Here is a 15751-nt window from a genome sequence, read left to right as displayed (position 1 = left end):
AAGCATGCCATGTGTTTTGGAAGGCACTATGTTTTGGTTCTAAGTGCACTTTCATTCTACTTATGACAGCAGAAAGAGGAGCCAGTTTGTTTCTCAGGAAGCAGCATTGTTTTAGAATTGAATTCCTGTGACTTTACAGACCGCTTCAGATGTTCTTTTAGACACACTGATTGATGGTAAAAAGCCATACACAAATCAGTAATTTCCATTTCCATACATTTCTTCACTATTTTGGTGGCCTATATTGCATATTTCCTAGCAGGTTTGTTTGTTTGCTCCTAAGAATGGAGAGACCTTGTTGGAGGAGAAAGGCAGGTTTCACATACTTCAATTCCAATGTTGAAGGACCACACTCTTTATTTTCTGAATTTGAAAATAATATTGATTTTTTTTTCTATGGTAGCTGTGAACACGTGATATTGACTGTAGATACTGGCCTGGCAAGCTGTCACACTAATTTGGATAGTGGAGAAATTCTTGACTAGTTGACATAATGAGAGACGAGATCAAAGTTGAGTCTCCATCCAATCTGTTTCCACCTTGAATACATATAGAAACAGAGGGACACTGATTCTGTATGAGGCGTTCCATTGTGGTTCACTGGTGGGCTAGAAGTAACTACATCTCAGCAAGCCAGCCAAGAGGTAGTCAAAACTAACACCAGAGGAAGAACTACAGAGAAACAACCTTCATCCTTGAATCCTACATACAAGCCTGTTCTTGCTCATCTTTGCCAGCTCAAGAGAATGCATAGGTTAAAAGGCAAAAACACAAAGATGGAAGAAAAATGAGATTTAGAATTGCAGTCCTGGCAAGATCCTTTTCAAGCCTATATCTGTGATGCTGTGTCAGTAAGAATATCAAATTTCTGAATTGTTTCCACGCTCTTTCTGGTGTCTCTGGATACTGGAAATCATAGAAATCATAGCCACTATCAGCATGAACTTCTCCTATATCAGATAGTGATCACTTGGTACTCCAGGGCTAGACAACCATCTAGTTTCCACTAACCCAGAAGTTTGGGAGTTTGTGTTTTTTGCCCCAACAATTGAGCTTTCTTCTGATTCAAAACACGTTGTAGAATGTGACTGATGATACAATTCTTCATCCAGGTGAACTGGCTTAGTAATAAATTTTTTGCTTTCATCTTCATATTCATTTTATCTGGTCCTCAGAGAAAGGGAGTAAGTGCTGACATTTGTGGAGAGAAATCATTCAATACAGGGACTATCATGGTGTCTCTCAATCTTCAAGAATGACCAAAGTACCTGTTTTGTTCTCACTGTCACTGTTTCTAAGTACAGGTGCATCATAGGATCCTTCTGTCTTGCTCTCTTCTCCAGTGAACTTAAGAGTGAAACATATATGTTGGCCCATCCTTTCCCAGTGCCAGGCTAGTCTCCCTTAGCCCAGACTTCTATTCCCTAATAATTATCTGCCTCTCTTCTTCCCTGTACTCATGGTATAGTTTGCCATGGGCTGACTGCTTGCTTTAATGCACCTGATCAATCAGCAGTGGTCGCTGTAGAGTGATGTATGACTACCTTACTTTCTGCTTAGCAGTTTGAAGCACATCTCTCTTATTCTTCTAGTCTTGGTATAGAGTTGGAGACCAAATCTAGGATTTCAGCATAGGCTTATTTCTATTTTGTGCATAGTGCTATTTCTGGACTACCAATATAACTAAGAGAGGAAGAGAAAAATGTTTGAAGTTAAGAACAAGCTGCACATAAAGTCTTTCTCCAGTATTCTATTTGCTGCAAATTTTATTTTTTTTAACTTATATTTTATTCTTCAGTGTAAAACTTTCTAGAAAACTTCTGCTTGAAACATGCTTGGGATTCTGACAGGAAAAGATTTCTTGACACTAGCTCAGTATCTTTCCTGCCCTGTTATATAGAAAAAAGGATAGAAAGATTATTGAAACTATAATATTAGGGTTAATGTTATATCCTCTCCCTTCATATTGATCTGTAAGTTGTTCCATTGGCTTTCTTTCTGTTTCCTGTTGCTTTCTTGCTTCATTATTGAAGGGAGGATTCAGACCCATCCAGGTAATTTTAACTACTGGTTCTGCATGGCATAAGTGTTCCTTTATCACATATTTCATTATTAAATTAATGAATGTATTAATGTATAATGCATATCTTACCTGTTCAGTTTCAAGATTATTAAGACTGTAGTGCCCTGAATGCTTCCACATCCTGGATGCTGATGCTTGTCTTAAAGAGAGTTGAGACCTGAGCCACATATCACCAGGTTGCTGGGGCTGTCTGTGTGAGCTACACTTGTGTGGTGGGTTACTTTATGCAAGTGTGCTGGAAAAGCTTGGTGCAACTTAGAAAGGGGTTGCCACCTTTTTGAAAAAGGAATGCAGGACATATAGGCCCTTCAAACTTTCAGTAGGGTAAAGAGGATAAGTATGGGGGAACCTACAACCCCCATAAAAGTCTGAATTTTAGCTTTTCTGGAATATTTTCAATGCAGTTTCCTTGATCTTTTACTGCCTTATCAAATCACATATAAAGTTGGTATTTTTTTCAGTGTACCCCACCCTATAAAGTACATTTTGCATAGAATCCTTTCCTCTGACCTTTAGTCTGAAAGCTGGTGCATATAGTTCACTAGACACACATTAACAGTTATACCATTACAGTTTAAAACTTAACTGTTTGCTCCTAGTCTGTCTGTTCTACTTTGTGCCTTGTAAAACTGAGGATTGTGTGTAAAGGGCCATTGTTAAAAAATGAATGGAAACGGTCCTGCAGTTTTCTGAATGGGTGGCAATCCTCTGAAAGTGAGTTTGGTGGGTTTTTTTTAAAGTATAGTATGGTTTTCTCTACTATTATTTGATATTGCAAATTCGTTTTCTTTTCAGGAAAAAAAACCTTTTGACTTCTTTTTGTTTTTGCTTTTTGCTTCCCTCCTCTAGTTTTTTCAGAGGCCTCAAATACAGCCTTCTAGAGCTGCCATCCAGAACAGCAGCCCTTCTATCCGTCCTGGTGCGCAAACACCAACTGCAGTGTATCAAACCAACCAACACATCATGATGGTTAACCATCTGCCAATGCCGTACCCAATGCCCCAGGGCCCCCAGTACTGTATACCACAGGTAATATATTGCCTAAGCACATGTGACCTTGGAAGAGCTACAGTTATTTTTCCTGGATTAAAAGAAGGTGATCTTTTGGGACTGCAGGAAAGGTGGAGGAAAAGGCTGATATAATTAGCAGCATAACCCCTGTCCTTTTTGTTCTTTAAATGTATACATTTACCTATTGAGGCAGAGATGGAGAGTGGATAATCATAAACTGTATCCTTTTCATTTTTAAGATGAAAAAATTCTACAATAATTTTCTTCCTCTGAAAGAGATGATGGAAAACTAAATCCTTCAAAAACATCTAGTACTGTAACAGCTCTTAAATTGATTTAAGAGCTATGCTTTTACTATTAAACATTGGCCTTTGTTTGAGTCCTGCATTACAGAAATGAGGGGAATAAAATCAAGTTGACTGTGGTCTGCCTCAGCACTGATTTTGTGCATATCTTTACCTCAGATGACACAGCATGCATTTCATTATGTCTTTTTTTTTGGCAGGCAACATTCTGAATCCGTGTTTAAAAGGGTTTCATAATCTTATTTTTAGGATATTTTTTAAACCAGGTTAATTACAGCTTAAGTATGTAATGCCATATCACATGACAGTTATTTGTAAATTCCTTGTAATTTTTCTCTTCCAGTATCGTCATAGTGGCCCTCCTTATGTTGGGCCTCCACAGCAGTATCCTGTTCAGCCACCAGGGCCAGGCCCATTTTACCCAGGCCCGGGTCCTGGAGAATTCCCCAATGCCTACGGTAAGCAGGGAGGAGGATTGTGCATGGTTTGGGGAAGGAGGGTGTTGCTGGATATTTGGGGTGGGGGAATGTTTCTTGATTTGTTATTTTTTTACAGCTGGTTTAATATTGTAAAGCCAAAATAATTCTTTTGAATTCAAAACCATTGCTAAATTTTAAAAAGATGCATCCGATGAAGTGAGCTGTAGCTCACGAAAGCTTATACTCAAATAAATTGGTTAGTCTCTAAGGTGCCACAAGTACTCCTTTTCTTTTTGCGAATACAGACTAACACGGCTGCTACTCTGAAACCTGCTAAATTTTAGCGTGTTGTGCTTCTGATTAGTCACTCTGTGATCATACACGCACACAGTTTTTTGTTTGTATGAATGTTAGTAGAAAAAAGCTGTTGTTCATACAAATATTCTTAACCATGTGCAAAAAGGAGTATTCATGTGTGAACAAGAGTATTGGCTGTTTGTCATACACTGTCTAATCATCATCATTATTATTATAATTATTTATTATTAGGGCTGTTGATTAATTGCCGTTAACTCACACAATTAACTCAAAAAATGAACTGTAATTAAAAAAATTAATCATGATTAATCGCACTGTTAAACAATAGAATACCAATTGAAATTTATTAAATATTTTGGGGTGTTTTTCTACATTTTCAAATACATTGATTTCAATTACAACACAGAATACAAAGTGTACAGTGCTCACTTTTATATTATTTTTTATTAAAAAATACACTGTAAAAATGATAAAAGAAATAGTATTTTTCAGTTCACATCAGACAAGTACTGTAGTGCAATCTCTTTATCATGAAAGTGAAGTTTACAAATATAGATTTTTTTTTGTTACATAACTGCACTCAAAAACAAAACAATGTAAAACTTTAGAGCCTACAAGTCTCCTCAGTCCTAATTCTTGTTCAGCCAATCACTAAGAGAAACAAGTTTGTTTACATTTATAGGAGATAATGCTGCCCACTTCTTATTTACAATGTCACCTGAAAGTGAGAACAGGCGTTCACATGGCACTGTTGTAGTTGGCATTGCAAGATATTTACGTGCCAGATGCACTAAGGATTCATATGAACTCTTCATGCTTTGGCCATCATTCCAGAGGACATGCTTCCATGCTGATGACACTGGTTAAAAAAATAATGCATTAATTAAATTTGTGGCTGAACTCTTTGGGGGAGAATTATATATCTCTTGCTTTGTTTTACCTGCATTCTGCCATATAATTTCATGTTCTAGCCGTATCGGATGATGACCCAGCACATGTTCGTTTTAAGAACACTTTCACTGCAAATTTGACAAAATGCAAAGAAGATACCAATGTGAAATTTCTAAAGATAGCTACAGCACTTGACCCAAGATTTAAGAATGTGAAGTGCCTTCCAAAATCTGAGAGGGATGAGGTGTGGAGCGTGCTTTCAGATGTCTTAAAAGAGCAGTACTCTGATGCGGAAACTACAGCACCCAAACCACCAAAAAAGAAAATCAGCCTTCTTTTGGTAGCATCTGACTCAGATGATGAAAATGAACATGCACTGCTTTGGATCGTTGTCTAACAGAACCTGTCATCAGCATGGACGCATGTCCTCTGGAATGGTTCTTGAAGCATCAAGCGACGTATGAATCTTTAGCGCATCTGGCATGTAAACGTCTTTCAACACCAGCTACAACAGTGCCATGCAAATGCCTGTTCTCACTTTCAGGTAACGTTGTAAACAAGAAGCACGCAGCATTATCTTCTGCAAATGTAAACAAGCTTGTTTGTCTGAGCAATTGGCTGAACAAGAAGTAGGACTAATTGGACTTGTAGGCTCTAAAGTTTTACATTGTTTCATTTTTGAATTCAGGGTTTTTTGGTGCATAATTCTATATTTGTAAGTTCAACTTTTATGATAAAAAGATTGCACTACAGTACTTGTATTAGGTGAATTGAAAAATACTATTTCTTTTGTTTTTTACAGTGCAAATATTTGTAATAAAAAGTAAATATAAAGTGAGCACTGTACACTTCGTATTTTGTATTGTAATTGAAATCGATTTATTTGAAAATGTAGAAGACATCCACAAATATTTAAAAAAATGATATTCTGTTATTGTTTTACAGCGCGATTAATCATGTGATTAACCATGATTAATTTTTAATCACATGATTAATCACGATTTTTTTTAATCACTTGACAGCCGTAATTATTATTTATTAATGTTAAGGTCTAAGCGCCATTGGGTTGTGCACTGAATACATCCATAGCCATCCAGTTAACATTTTTTATTCATTTTTCTCCTATTTCAAAAAATTTTGCATGTAGTCAGGGAGCAGAGAAAAAGATCATGTGACTTGAATGGCCAGTCCCGCACCATAGTCAAACCAGTTTGTGAACAGCCCAAAGACTGAAATTACATAACAACACATGGTTTGTGAATGATTCACTACAAGTGAAGGCTATTGCATAACTTATTTGCAACAAATTATTTGGCCAGCAAGGGGGCCTCTCTGTTTCATGGAGAGAGTGAGTGTGGTTTTTGTGGCAGTGAGTTTGGATGGTAGAGGAGTTTTGTGGGAAATGCTCCAAATATGACAGACCTGTAATAACAGATTAAATGTTGACAGTTATTGTAATTTGTATGAGCAAAGATGTGGCATTAAGGGGACACCATATTAAATTAATCTAAATTTTGTAACAAGGATAGTTTTGTGAAATCAAAACAAAAATGAACTTTAATGAGCTTTTTTAAATGACAGTGAAATACATTCCAGAGAGGAAGCAAACTCTATCCTCACCTCACCCTCTGCAAGATGCACTTCCAGACTTTTCATGCCCCCAGTTTTTTCTGCATAGTGGGTAGAATTTGGTCTTTATTATAACAAACTAATTTGAAATATTAGCTAGGTATTTGTTGTTGTTGTTACTATGCTGACAGTGTACCTTTAAAAAAGTAGTATATGTTCATTAACATGAGTCCATTTTCCCAACTTATTCCTTGTTGAATTTGGGTGAATTGTAGGATTAGGTAGCCTGTAAATAACAATGCAAATAACAATGCATGTGCCTGTTACTTACTTTGTAGGACCATATTTAGCAATAGGAGCTAGGTAGGTGGACCCCTGTGCCCACATAGGTCCCTTTGGAAGCCATTGGGGCTTTTCATGTAGGTGCAGGGGTCCATCTATATGGATCTCATTGCAGGATTCGTGCTCTGGTCAGTAATTTAATGTAGGCCAAGTGATGTCACTTCTGGGTATTTTAATTACATTTGGAAAAACTATGATGGGTGGTGGTGTTTGCCTTGTTTTGTTTTATTTGCTATTTGGTGCACTTGGGGTATTTTTTGAAGGAATGCGAAATTGTATTTTAGACCTTTATTCTTGTGCAACTTTCATCAAATTTCATCAGATTTTTTTTTAATTCACTATGGTGATTTATGGGAATATTTTGAAAAAGTCTCAAGAATGTGTGCAATAATAATACTTAGTTCTCATCTCCACATTTTGCTATTTTATTAATTTTTCATTTTTGCCTTATGTAATCTCACTGTTGAAAAGTGGTTTATTTCACTACCACTACCTTGGCACAACATTCTGAAATCTGCTGGATTTGCTTTATCAACTTTTCATGCACTTCTAGCTTTTAATATTTTCATTTAGTATTTCTGAACTTCAGAAGTGGACTGAAAAGTTTGGTGGTTAAACTAATTATTAAAATTGTTTAGGATCCCAAAATAGGGTAGTTTTCACAAATGCTGACTCAATTTAAAGGAAATTGTAATTGAAAATAAGTTCTCACTTCGGTTATTATTTACTTGTCATGAACCAAGGTCTGGACCTTTTATTTGTTTATTCAGCAACAGTTAATCATAGAATCATAGGACTGGAAGGGACCTTGAGAGGTTATCTAGTCCAAGCCCCTGCACTCATGGCAGGACTAAGTATTACCTAGACCATTTCTGATGGGTGTTCGTCTAACCTGCTCTTAAAAATCTCCAATGATGGAAATTCCACAATATCCCTAGGCAATTTATTCCAGTGCTTAACAACTCTGACATTTAGGAATATTTTCCTAATGTCCAATCTATACCTCCCTTGCTGCAATTTAAGCTCATTGCTTCTTGTCCTATACTCAGAGGTTAAGAAAAACAATTTTTCTCCCTCCTTGTAACAACCTTTTACATACTTGACACTGTTATCATGTCCCCCCTCAGTCTTCTCTTTTCCAGACTAAACAAACCCAGTTTTTTCAGTCTTCACTCACAGCTCATGTTTTCTAGACCATTAATCATTTTTGTTGCTCTTCTCTGGACTCTCTCCAATTTGTCCACGTCCTTCCTGAAATGTGGCGCTCATAACTAGACACAGTAACCCAGTTGAGGCCTAATCAGCGCAGAGTGGAACTTGTTCTTTCCCTATTTTAGCCTCTTCTGATCCTACCTCATTTTCATTAGTGTTCACTATGTTAGGTGTCAAATCGCCACCAACCCTCTTAATGTTGTTTTTGTTTCGGTTTTCACTAAGAACCTCTGCCATATCCACATTTTTTGTTATTGTTTTTCCCCCCTCATTGAGTAATGGGCCTACCCTGTCCTTGGTCTTCCTCTTGCTTTTAATGTATTCGTAGAATGTTTTCTTGTTACCCTTTATGCCTGTAGCTAGTTTGATCTTGTGATGATGTGATAGTGACTTACATTTATAATAGCCCACTTATCCCAAAACCTTATAGTGATGTCACCAACCCTACATTGTGTTATCTCTGAATTAATTGGGCAGTAGGAAAGGGAACATAAGGGAGACAATTTCAGTTTATATTTATGAAATCATCACTGCAGGAGAAATAAAGAAAATAAATGTGGCAATGACTCTCTAATTCTGATACAGTAACTTGGAGAATACATGGCGTAGCTTTAATTTTTTGTTTTTCTGGTGATTCTCTTGTCTGGCTTTTGAATCACTTCCCACTCTCCTGACAGAATTTTCCTTTCTTTATTTTGTATTTTGAAAAAGTTGTTGTCCTGATTTCTTTTGTGCTCTTTGAACTGCTGTGATTTCTTGCCACGTAGGCTGTAATCTTTCAGTCCCAGTCTAGTGCAGGAAATAGCCCAACTTGATTGTCATGCACATTGTGTAAAGAGTTGTCACTTTGGATGGGCTATCACCAGCAGGAGAGTGAATTTGTGTGGGGGGGTGGAGGGTGAGAAAACCTGGATTTGTGCTGGAAATGGCCCACCTGATGATCACTTTAGATAAGCTATTACCAGCAGGACAGTGGGGTGGGAGGAGGTATTGTTTCATATTCTCTGTGTATATATAAAGTCTGCTGCAGTTTCCACGATATGCATCTGAGGAAGTGAGCTGTAGCTCACGAAAGCTTATGCTCTAATAAATTGGTTAGTCTCTAAGGTGCCACAAGTACTCCTTTTCTTTTTGCGAATACAGACTAACACGGCTGTTACTCTGAAACCAGTCTAGTCTAAGGCTGCCTTGTCTGCTGAGCTTTAGTATGCTGAGCTAGTAGGCCAGAGATGATAATCTGCAGTCCAGCCTTCTATAACACAGTTAGTGCTTTTAATTCCAGGCAGGCAGAGAAGTTCTAGCCAAAGAGGAGGATGCCAGCGCATACAATAGGTGAAATGAGATTTGTCTGTATCATGCATCTGTCTCCTGCTGTTGTTTCCTGTATGTGTAGGTAGGCCTGGGATACTATTTATCTCTTCACTGAAAGAGTAAGCATGGTGCCAGGCGCTGATCAGCTTCTTTGACTCCAAATAGTCTGAACTTGAACTTGTTTAATTTGTGGCCATTAATAACAATCAGATAGCATGTAGTTTAAATTTGAAAGCCTTCTTTATCACAAGAAAACAGGATACACAGCTGCTTTTACGCAACTGTGCTGTTACCTTTTTGTCCAGCTGTGTGACACATGTAACTGCTACTGGCCTGAGAACCTTGTATCGTGTGTAGCTGCTAACCAGCCAAAATCCAAATATCAGACAAGCCCCAAATAAGGATACGTAAGAAATTTCCAAATATGAAATTTATAAAGATTGGAAGGGGTTTTTGGTTGACTGGTTGGTTGGTTTTTTTACCAACTTAGAATCATAGAATCACAGAATATCAGGGTTGGAAGGGACCTCAGGAGGTCATCTAGTCCAACCCCCTGCTCAAAAGCAGGACCCATACCCAATTAAATCATCCCAGCCAGGGCTTTGTCAAGCCTGACCTTAAAAACTTCTAAGGAAGGAGATTCCACCACCTCCCTAGGCAACGCATTCCAGTGTTTCACCACCCTCCTAGTGAAAAATATTTTCCTAATATCCAACCTGAACCTCCCCCACTGCAACTTGAGACCATTACTCCTTGTCCTGTCCTCTTCCACCACTGAGAATAGTCTAGAACCATCCTCTCTGGAACTACCTCTCAGGTAGTTGAAAGCAGCTATCAAATCCCCCCTCATTCTTCTCTTCTGCAGACTAAACAATCCCAGTTCCCTCAGCCTCTCCTCATAACTCATGTGTTCCAGACCCCTAATCATTTTTGTTGCCCTTCGCTGGACTCTCTCCAATTTATCCACATCCTTCTTGTAGTGTGGGGCCCAAAACTGGACACAGTACTCCAAATGAGGCCTCACCAATGTCGAATAGAGGGGGACGATCACATCCCTCAATCTGCTCGCTATGCCCCTACTTATACATCCCAAAATGCCATTGGCCTTCTTGGCAACAAGGGCACACTGCTGGCTCATACCCAGCTTCTCGTCCACTGTCACCCCTAGGTCCTTTTCCACAGAACTGCTGCCTAGCCATTTGGTCCCTAGTCTGTAGCTGTGCATTGGGTTCTTCCGTCCTAAGTGCAGGACCCTGCACTTATCCTTATTGAACCTCATCAGATTTCTTTTGGCCCAATCCTCCAATTTGTCTAGGTCCCTCTGTATCCTATCCCTGCCCTCCAGCATATCTACCACTCCTCCCAGTTTAGTATCATCCGCAAATTTGCTGAGAGTGCAATCCACACCATCCTCCAGATCATTTATGAAGATATTGAACAAAACCGGCCCCAGGACCGACCCCTGGGGCACTCCACTTGACACCGGCTGCCAACTAGACAGGGAGCCATTGATCACTACCCGTTGAGCCTGACAATCTAGCCAACTTTCTACCCACCTTATGGTGCATTCATCCAGCCCATACCTCCTTAACTTGCTGACAAGAATACTGTGGGAGACCGTGTCAAAAGCTTTGCTAAAGTCAAGATACAATACATCCACTGCTTTCCATTCATCCACAGAACCAGTAATCTCATCATAGAAGGCGATTAGATTAGTCAGGCATGACCTTCCCTTGGTGAATCCATGCTGACTGTTCCTGATCACTTTCCTCTCATGTAAGTGCTTCAGGATTGATTCTTTGAGGACCTGCTCCATGATTTTTCCGGGGACTGAGGTGAGGCTGACTGGTCTGTAGTTCCCAGGATCCTCCTTCTTCCCTTTTTTAAAGATTGGCACTACATTAGCCTTTTTCCAGTCGTCCGGGACTTCCCCCGTTCGCCACGAGTTTTCAAAGATAATGGCCAATGGCTCTGCAATCACAGCCGCCAGTTCCTTTAGCAGTCTCGGATGCAACTCATCGGACCCCATGGACTTGTGCACTTCCAGTTTTTCTAAATAGTCCCTAACCACCTCTTTCTCCACAGAGGGCTGGCCATCTATTCCCCATGTTGTGATGCCCAGCACAGCAGTCTGGGAGCTGACCTTGTTCGTGAAGACAGAGGCAAAAAAAGCATTGAGTACATTAGCTTTTTCCACATCCTCTGTCACTAGGTTGCCTCCCTCATTCAGTAAGGGACCCACACTTTCCTTGGCTTTCTTCTTGTTGCCAACATACCTGAAGAAACCCTTCTTGTTACTCTTAACATCTCTCGCTAGCTGCAGCTCCAGGTGCGATTTGGCCCTCCTAATTTCATTCCTACATGCCCGAGCAATATTTTTATACTCTTCCCTGGTCATATGTCCAACCTTCCACTTCTTGTAAGCTTCTTTTTTATGCTTAAGATCCCCTAGAATTTCACCATTAAGCCAAGCTGGTCGCCTGCTATATTTACTATTCTTTCGACACATCGGGATGGTTTGTCCCTGTAACCTCAACAGGGATTCCTTGAAATACAGCCAGCTCTCCTGGACTCCTTTCCCCTTCATGTTAGTCCCCCAGGGGATCCTACCCATCCGTTCCCTGAGGGAGTTGAAGTCTGCTTTCCCGAAGTCCAGGGTCCGCATCCTGCTGATTACCTTTCTTCCCTGTGTCAGGATCCTGAACTCAACCAACTCATGGTCACTGCCTCCCAGATTCCCATCCACTTTTGCTTCCCCTACTAATTCTTCCCGGTTTGTGAGCAGCAGGTCAAGAAAAGCTCCCTCCCTAGTTGGCTCCTCTAGCACTTGCACCAGGAAATTGTCCCCTACGTTTTCCAAAAACTTCCTGGATTGTCTATGCACCGCTGTACTGCTCTCCCAGCAGATATCAGGAAAATTAAAGTCACCCATGAGAACCAGGGCGTGCGATCTAGTAGCTTCTGCGAGTTGCCGGAAGAAAGCCTCATCCACCTCATCCCCCTGGTCCGGTGGTCTGTAGCAGACTCCCACCACTACATCACTCTTGTTGCTCACACTTCTAAACTTAATCCAGAGACACTCAGGTTTTTCTGCAGTTTCGTACCGGAGCTCTGAGCAGTCATACTGCTCCCTTACATACAGTGCTACTCCCCCACCTTTTCTGCCCTGCCTGTCCTTCCTGAACAGTTTATAACCATCCATGACAGTACTCCAGTCATGTGAGTTATCCCACCAAGTCTCTGTTATTCCAATCACGTCATAATTCCTTGACATCACCAGGACCTCCAGTTCTCCCTGGTTGTTTCCAAGGCTTTGTGCATTCGTATATAAGCACTTGAGATAACCTGCTGATCGCCCCTCATTCTCAGTATGAGGCAGGAGCCCTCCCCTCACAGACATTCCTGCCTGTGCTACCTCCCGGTATCCCGCTTTCCCACTTACCTCAGGGCTTTGGTCTCCCTCCCCCGGTGAACCTAGTTTAAAGCCCTCCTCACTAGGTTAGCCAGCCTGCTCGCAAAGATGCTCTTCCCTCTCTTCGTAAGGTGGAGCCCGTCTCTGCCCAGCGCTCCTCCTTCAGGGAACACCATCCCATGGTCAAAGAATCCAAAGCCTTCTCTCCGACACCACCATTTGTAGCCATTTGTTGACTTCCACTATTCGGTGGTCCCTACCCAGGCCTTTTCCTTCCACGGGGAGGATGGACGAGAAAACCACCTGCGCCTCAAACTCCTTTATCCTTCTTCCCAGTGCCACGTAGTCTGCAGTGATCCGCTCAAGGTCATTCTTGGCAGTATCATTGGTGCCCACGTGGAGAAGCAGGAAGGGGTAGCGATCAGAGGGCTTGATGAGTCTCGGCAGTCTCTCCGTCACATCGCGAATCTTAGCCCCCAGCAAGCAGCAGACTTCTCGGTTTTCCCTGTCAGGGTGGCAGATAGATGACTCAGTCCCCCGGAGGAGAGAGTCCCCAACCACCACCACCCGCCTCCTTCTCTTGGGAGTGGTGGTCGTGGAACCCCCCATCTCAGGACAGCGCATCTCATGCCTTCCAACCAGCGGAGTCTCCTTCAGCTTTCTCCCCCCAGACTTATCATCTGGTCCACTCTCCACAACGGTACCTGTGGAGAGAACATGAAAGCGGTTAGTTACCTGTGTCCGCGTTGCTGGAACCCGGACATTCCCCCTTCTTCTTCTGGAGGTCACATGTTGCCAAGCTTCTTCACTGGCCTCTTGGCTCCGCTGTGCAACCTGTTCTAAATCTTTAGAGCTTTGTGCCCGTAGAAGCATATCCTGACTTTTGTCCAGAAAATCCTCCGTTTCTCGTATGCAACGCAAGGTCGTTATCTGTTGCTCCAGACTTTCAATCTTCTCTTCCAGTATGGAGACCAGCTTGCAGTTTGTACACACAAAGTCGCTTCTGTCCTGTGGAAGAAAGACAAACATGGCACATCCAGTGCAGGTCACAATAGCTGAACCCCTCCCTTCCATACCATCTTCTTACTATGAGCTTCCTCAGAGAAGTTGGCAAGATTTAAGCCTCACTGGGCTCACTCCAGGCGAAGTCCCAGGCAAACTCCTGCTGTGTGGTACAGACTAACTGTGTAGGTTAGTCTGTGTACCTACCAGCTGTGTAGGTTAGTCTGTGCACCTACCTGCTGTGTAGGTACAGACTAACACGGCTGCTGCCCTGAAACCTAAGTAAACAAAGGTTTCAGAGTAACAGCCGTGTTAGTCTGTATTCGCAAAAAGAAAAGGAGGACTTGTGGCACCTTAGAGACTAACCAATTTATTTGAGCATAAGCTTTCGTGAGGTACAGCTCACTTCATCAGATGCATACTGTGGAAAATACAGAAGATGTTCTTAGACATACAAACTATGAAAAAATGGGTGTTTACCACTATAAAAGGTTTTCTCTCCCCAACCCCACTCTCCTGCTGGTAATAGCTTATCTAAAGTGATCACTCTCCTTACAATGTATATGATAATGAAGTTGGGCCATTTCCAGCACAAATCCAGGTTTTCTCTTCCCCCCCCCCCCCCCCCGCCACACACACACAAACCCACTCTCCTGTTTAACAAGGATTTAACAGGGTTTAACAAGAATGTCTGAGGACCGGGGGTCGGGGGCGGGCAAGTAGGAAAAAACAAGGGGAAATAGGTTATCTTGGATAATGACTTAGCCACTCCCAGTCTCTATTCAAGCCTAAGTTAATTGTATCCAATTTGCAAATGAATTCCAATTCAACAGTCTCTCGCTGGAGTCTGGTTTTGAGGTTTATCTGTTGTAATATCGCAACTTTCATGTCTGTAATCGTGTGACCAGAGAGATTGAAGTGTTCTCCGACTGGTTTATGAATGTTATAATCCTTGACATCTGATTTGTGTCCATTTATTCTTTTATGTAGAGACTGTCCAGTTTGACCAATGTAGGGGCATTGCTGGCACATGATGGCATATATCACATTGGTGAATGTGCAGGTGAACGAGCCTCTGATAGTGTGGCTGATGTTATTAGGCCCTGTTATGGTGTCCCCTGAATAGATATGTGGGCACAGTTGGCAAAGGGCTTTGTTGCAAGGATATGTTCCTGGGTTAGTGGTTCTGTGGTGTGGTGTGTGGTTGCTGGTGAGGATTTGCTTCAGGTTGGGGGGCTGTCTGTAGGCAAGGACTGGCCTGTCTCCCAAGATTTGTGAGAGTGTTGGGTCATCCTTCAGGATAGGTTGTAGATCCTTAATAATGCGTTGGAGGGATTTTAGTTGGGGGCTAGTGGCGTTCTGTTATTTTCTTTGTTAGGCCTGTCCTGTAGTAGGAGACTTCTGGGTACTCTTCTGGCTCTATCAATCTGTTTCTTCACTTCCACAGGTGGGTATTGTAGTTGTAAGAACGCTTGATAGAGATCTTGTAGGTGTTTGTCTCTGTCTGAGGGGTTGGAGCAAATGCGGTTGTATCGCAGAGCTTGGCTGTAGACTATGGATTGTGTGGTGTGGTCAGGGTGAAAGCTGGAGGCATGTAGGTAGGAGTAGCAGTCAGTAGGTTTCCGGTATAGGGTGGTGTTTATGTGACCATCGTTTATTAGCACTGTAGTGTCCAGGAAGTGGATCTCTTGTGTGGACTGGTCCAGGCTGAGGTTGATGGTGGGATGGAAATTGTTGAAATCATGGTGGAATTCCTCAAGGGCTTCTTTTCCGTGGGTCCAGATGATGAAGATGTCATCAATATAGCGCAAGTAGAGTAGGGGCGTTAGGGGACGAGAGCTAAGGAAGCGTTGTTCTAAGTCAGCCATAAAAATGT

General features: G+C 41.5%; 1 protein-coding gene across 10 annotated transcripts in view; it reads left to right on the top strand.

Annotated features, from left to right (window-relative positions):
• EIF4G3 (eukaryotic translation initiation factor 4 gamma 3) overlaps positions 1 to 15751 on the top strand; it is a 440166-nt gene that overhangs the window by 226350 nt on the left and 198065 nt on the right. For all 10 annotated transcript variants that reach the window (XM_084651415.1, XM_084651414.1, XM_084651413.1 and 7 more), the window contains 2 exons: positions 2933 to 3112; positions 3743 to 3857. In XM_084651415.1, coding sequence (XP_084507541.1) covers positions 2933 to 3112; positions 3743 to 3857 — 295 coding nt within the window. The remainder of the gene's footprint in view (positions 1 to 2932; positions 3113 to 3742; positions 3858 to 15751) is intronic.

Source organism: Lepidochelys olivacea (assembly GCF_965140295.1).
Source record: "Lepidochelys olivacea isolate rLepOli2 genome assembly, chromosome: 18".
Taxonomy (NCBI): domain Eukaryota; kingdom Metazoa; phylum Chordata; order Testudines; family Cheloniidae; genus Lepidochelys; species Lepidochelys olivacea.
Note: the sequence above shows the minus strand (reverse complement) of the source record. Positions and strands in the feature narration are given on the sequence as shown.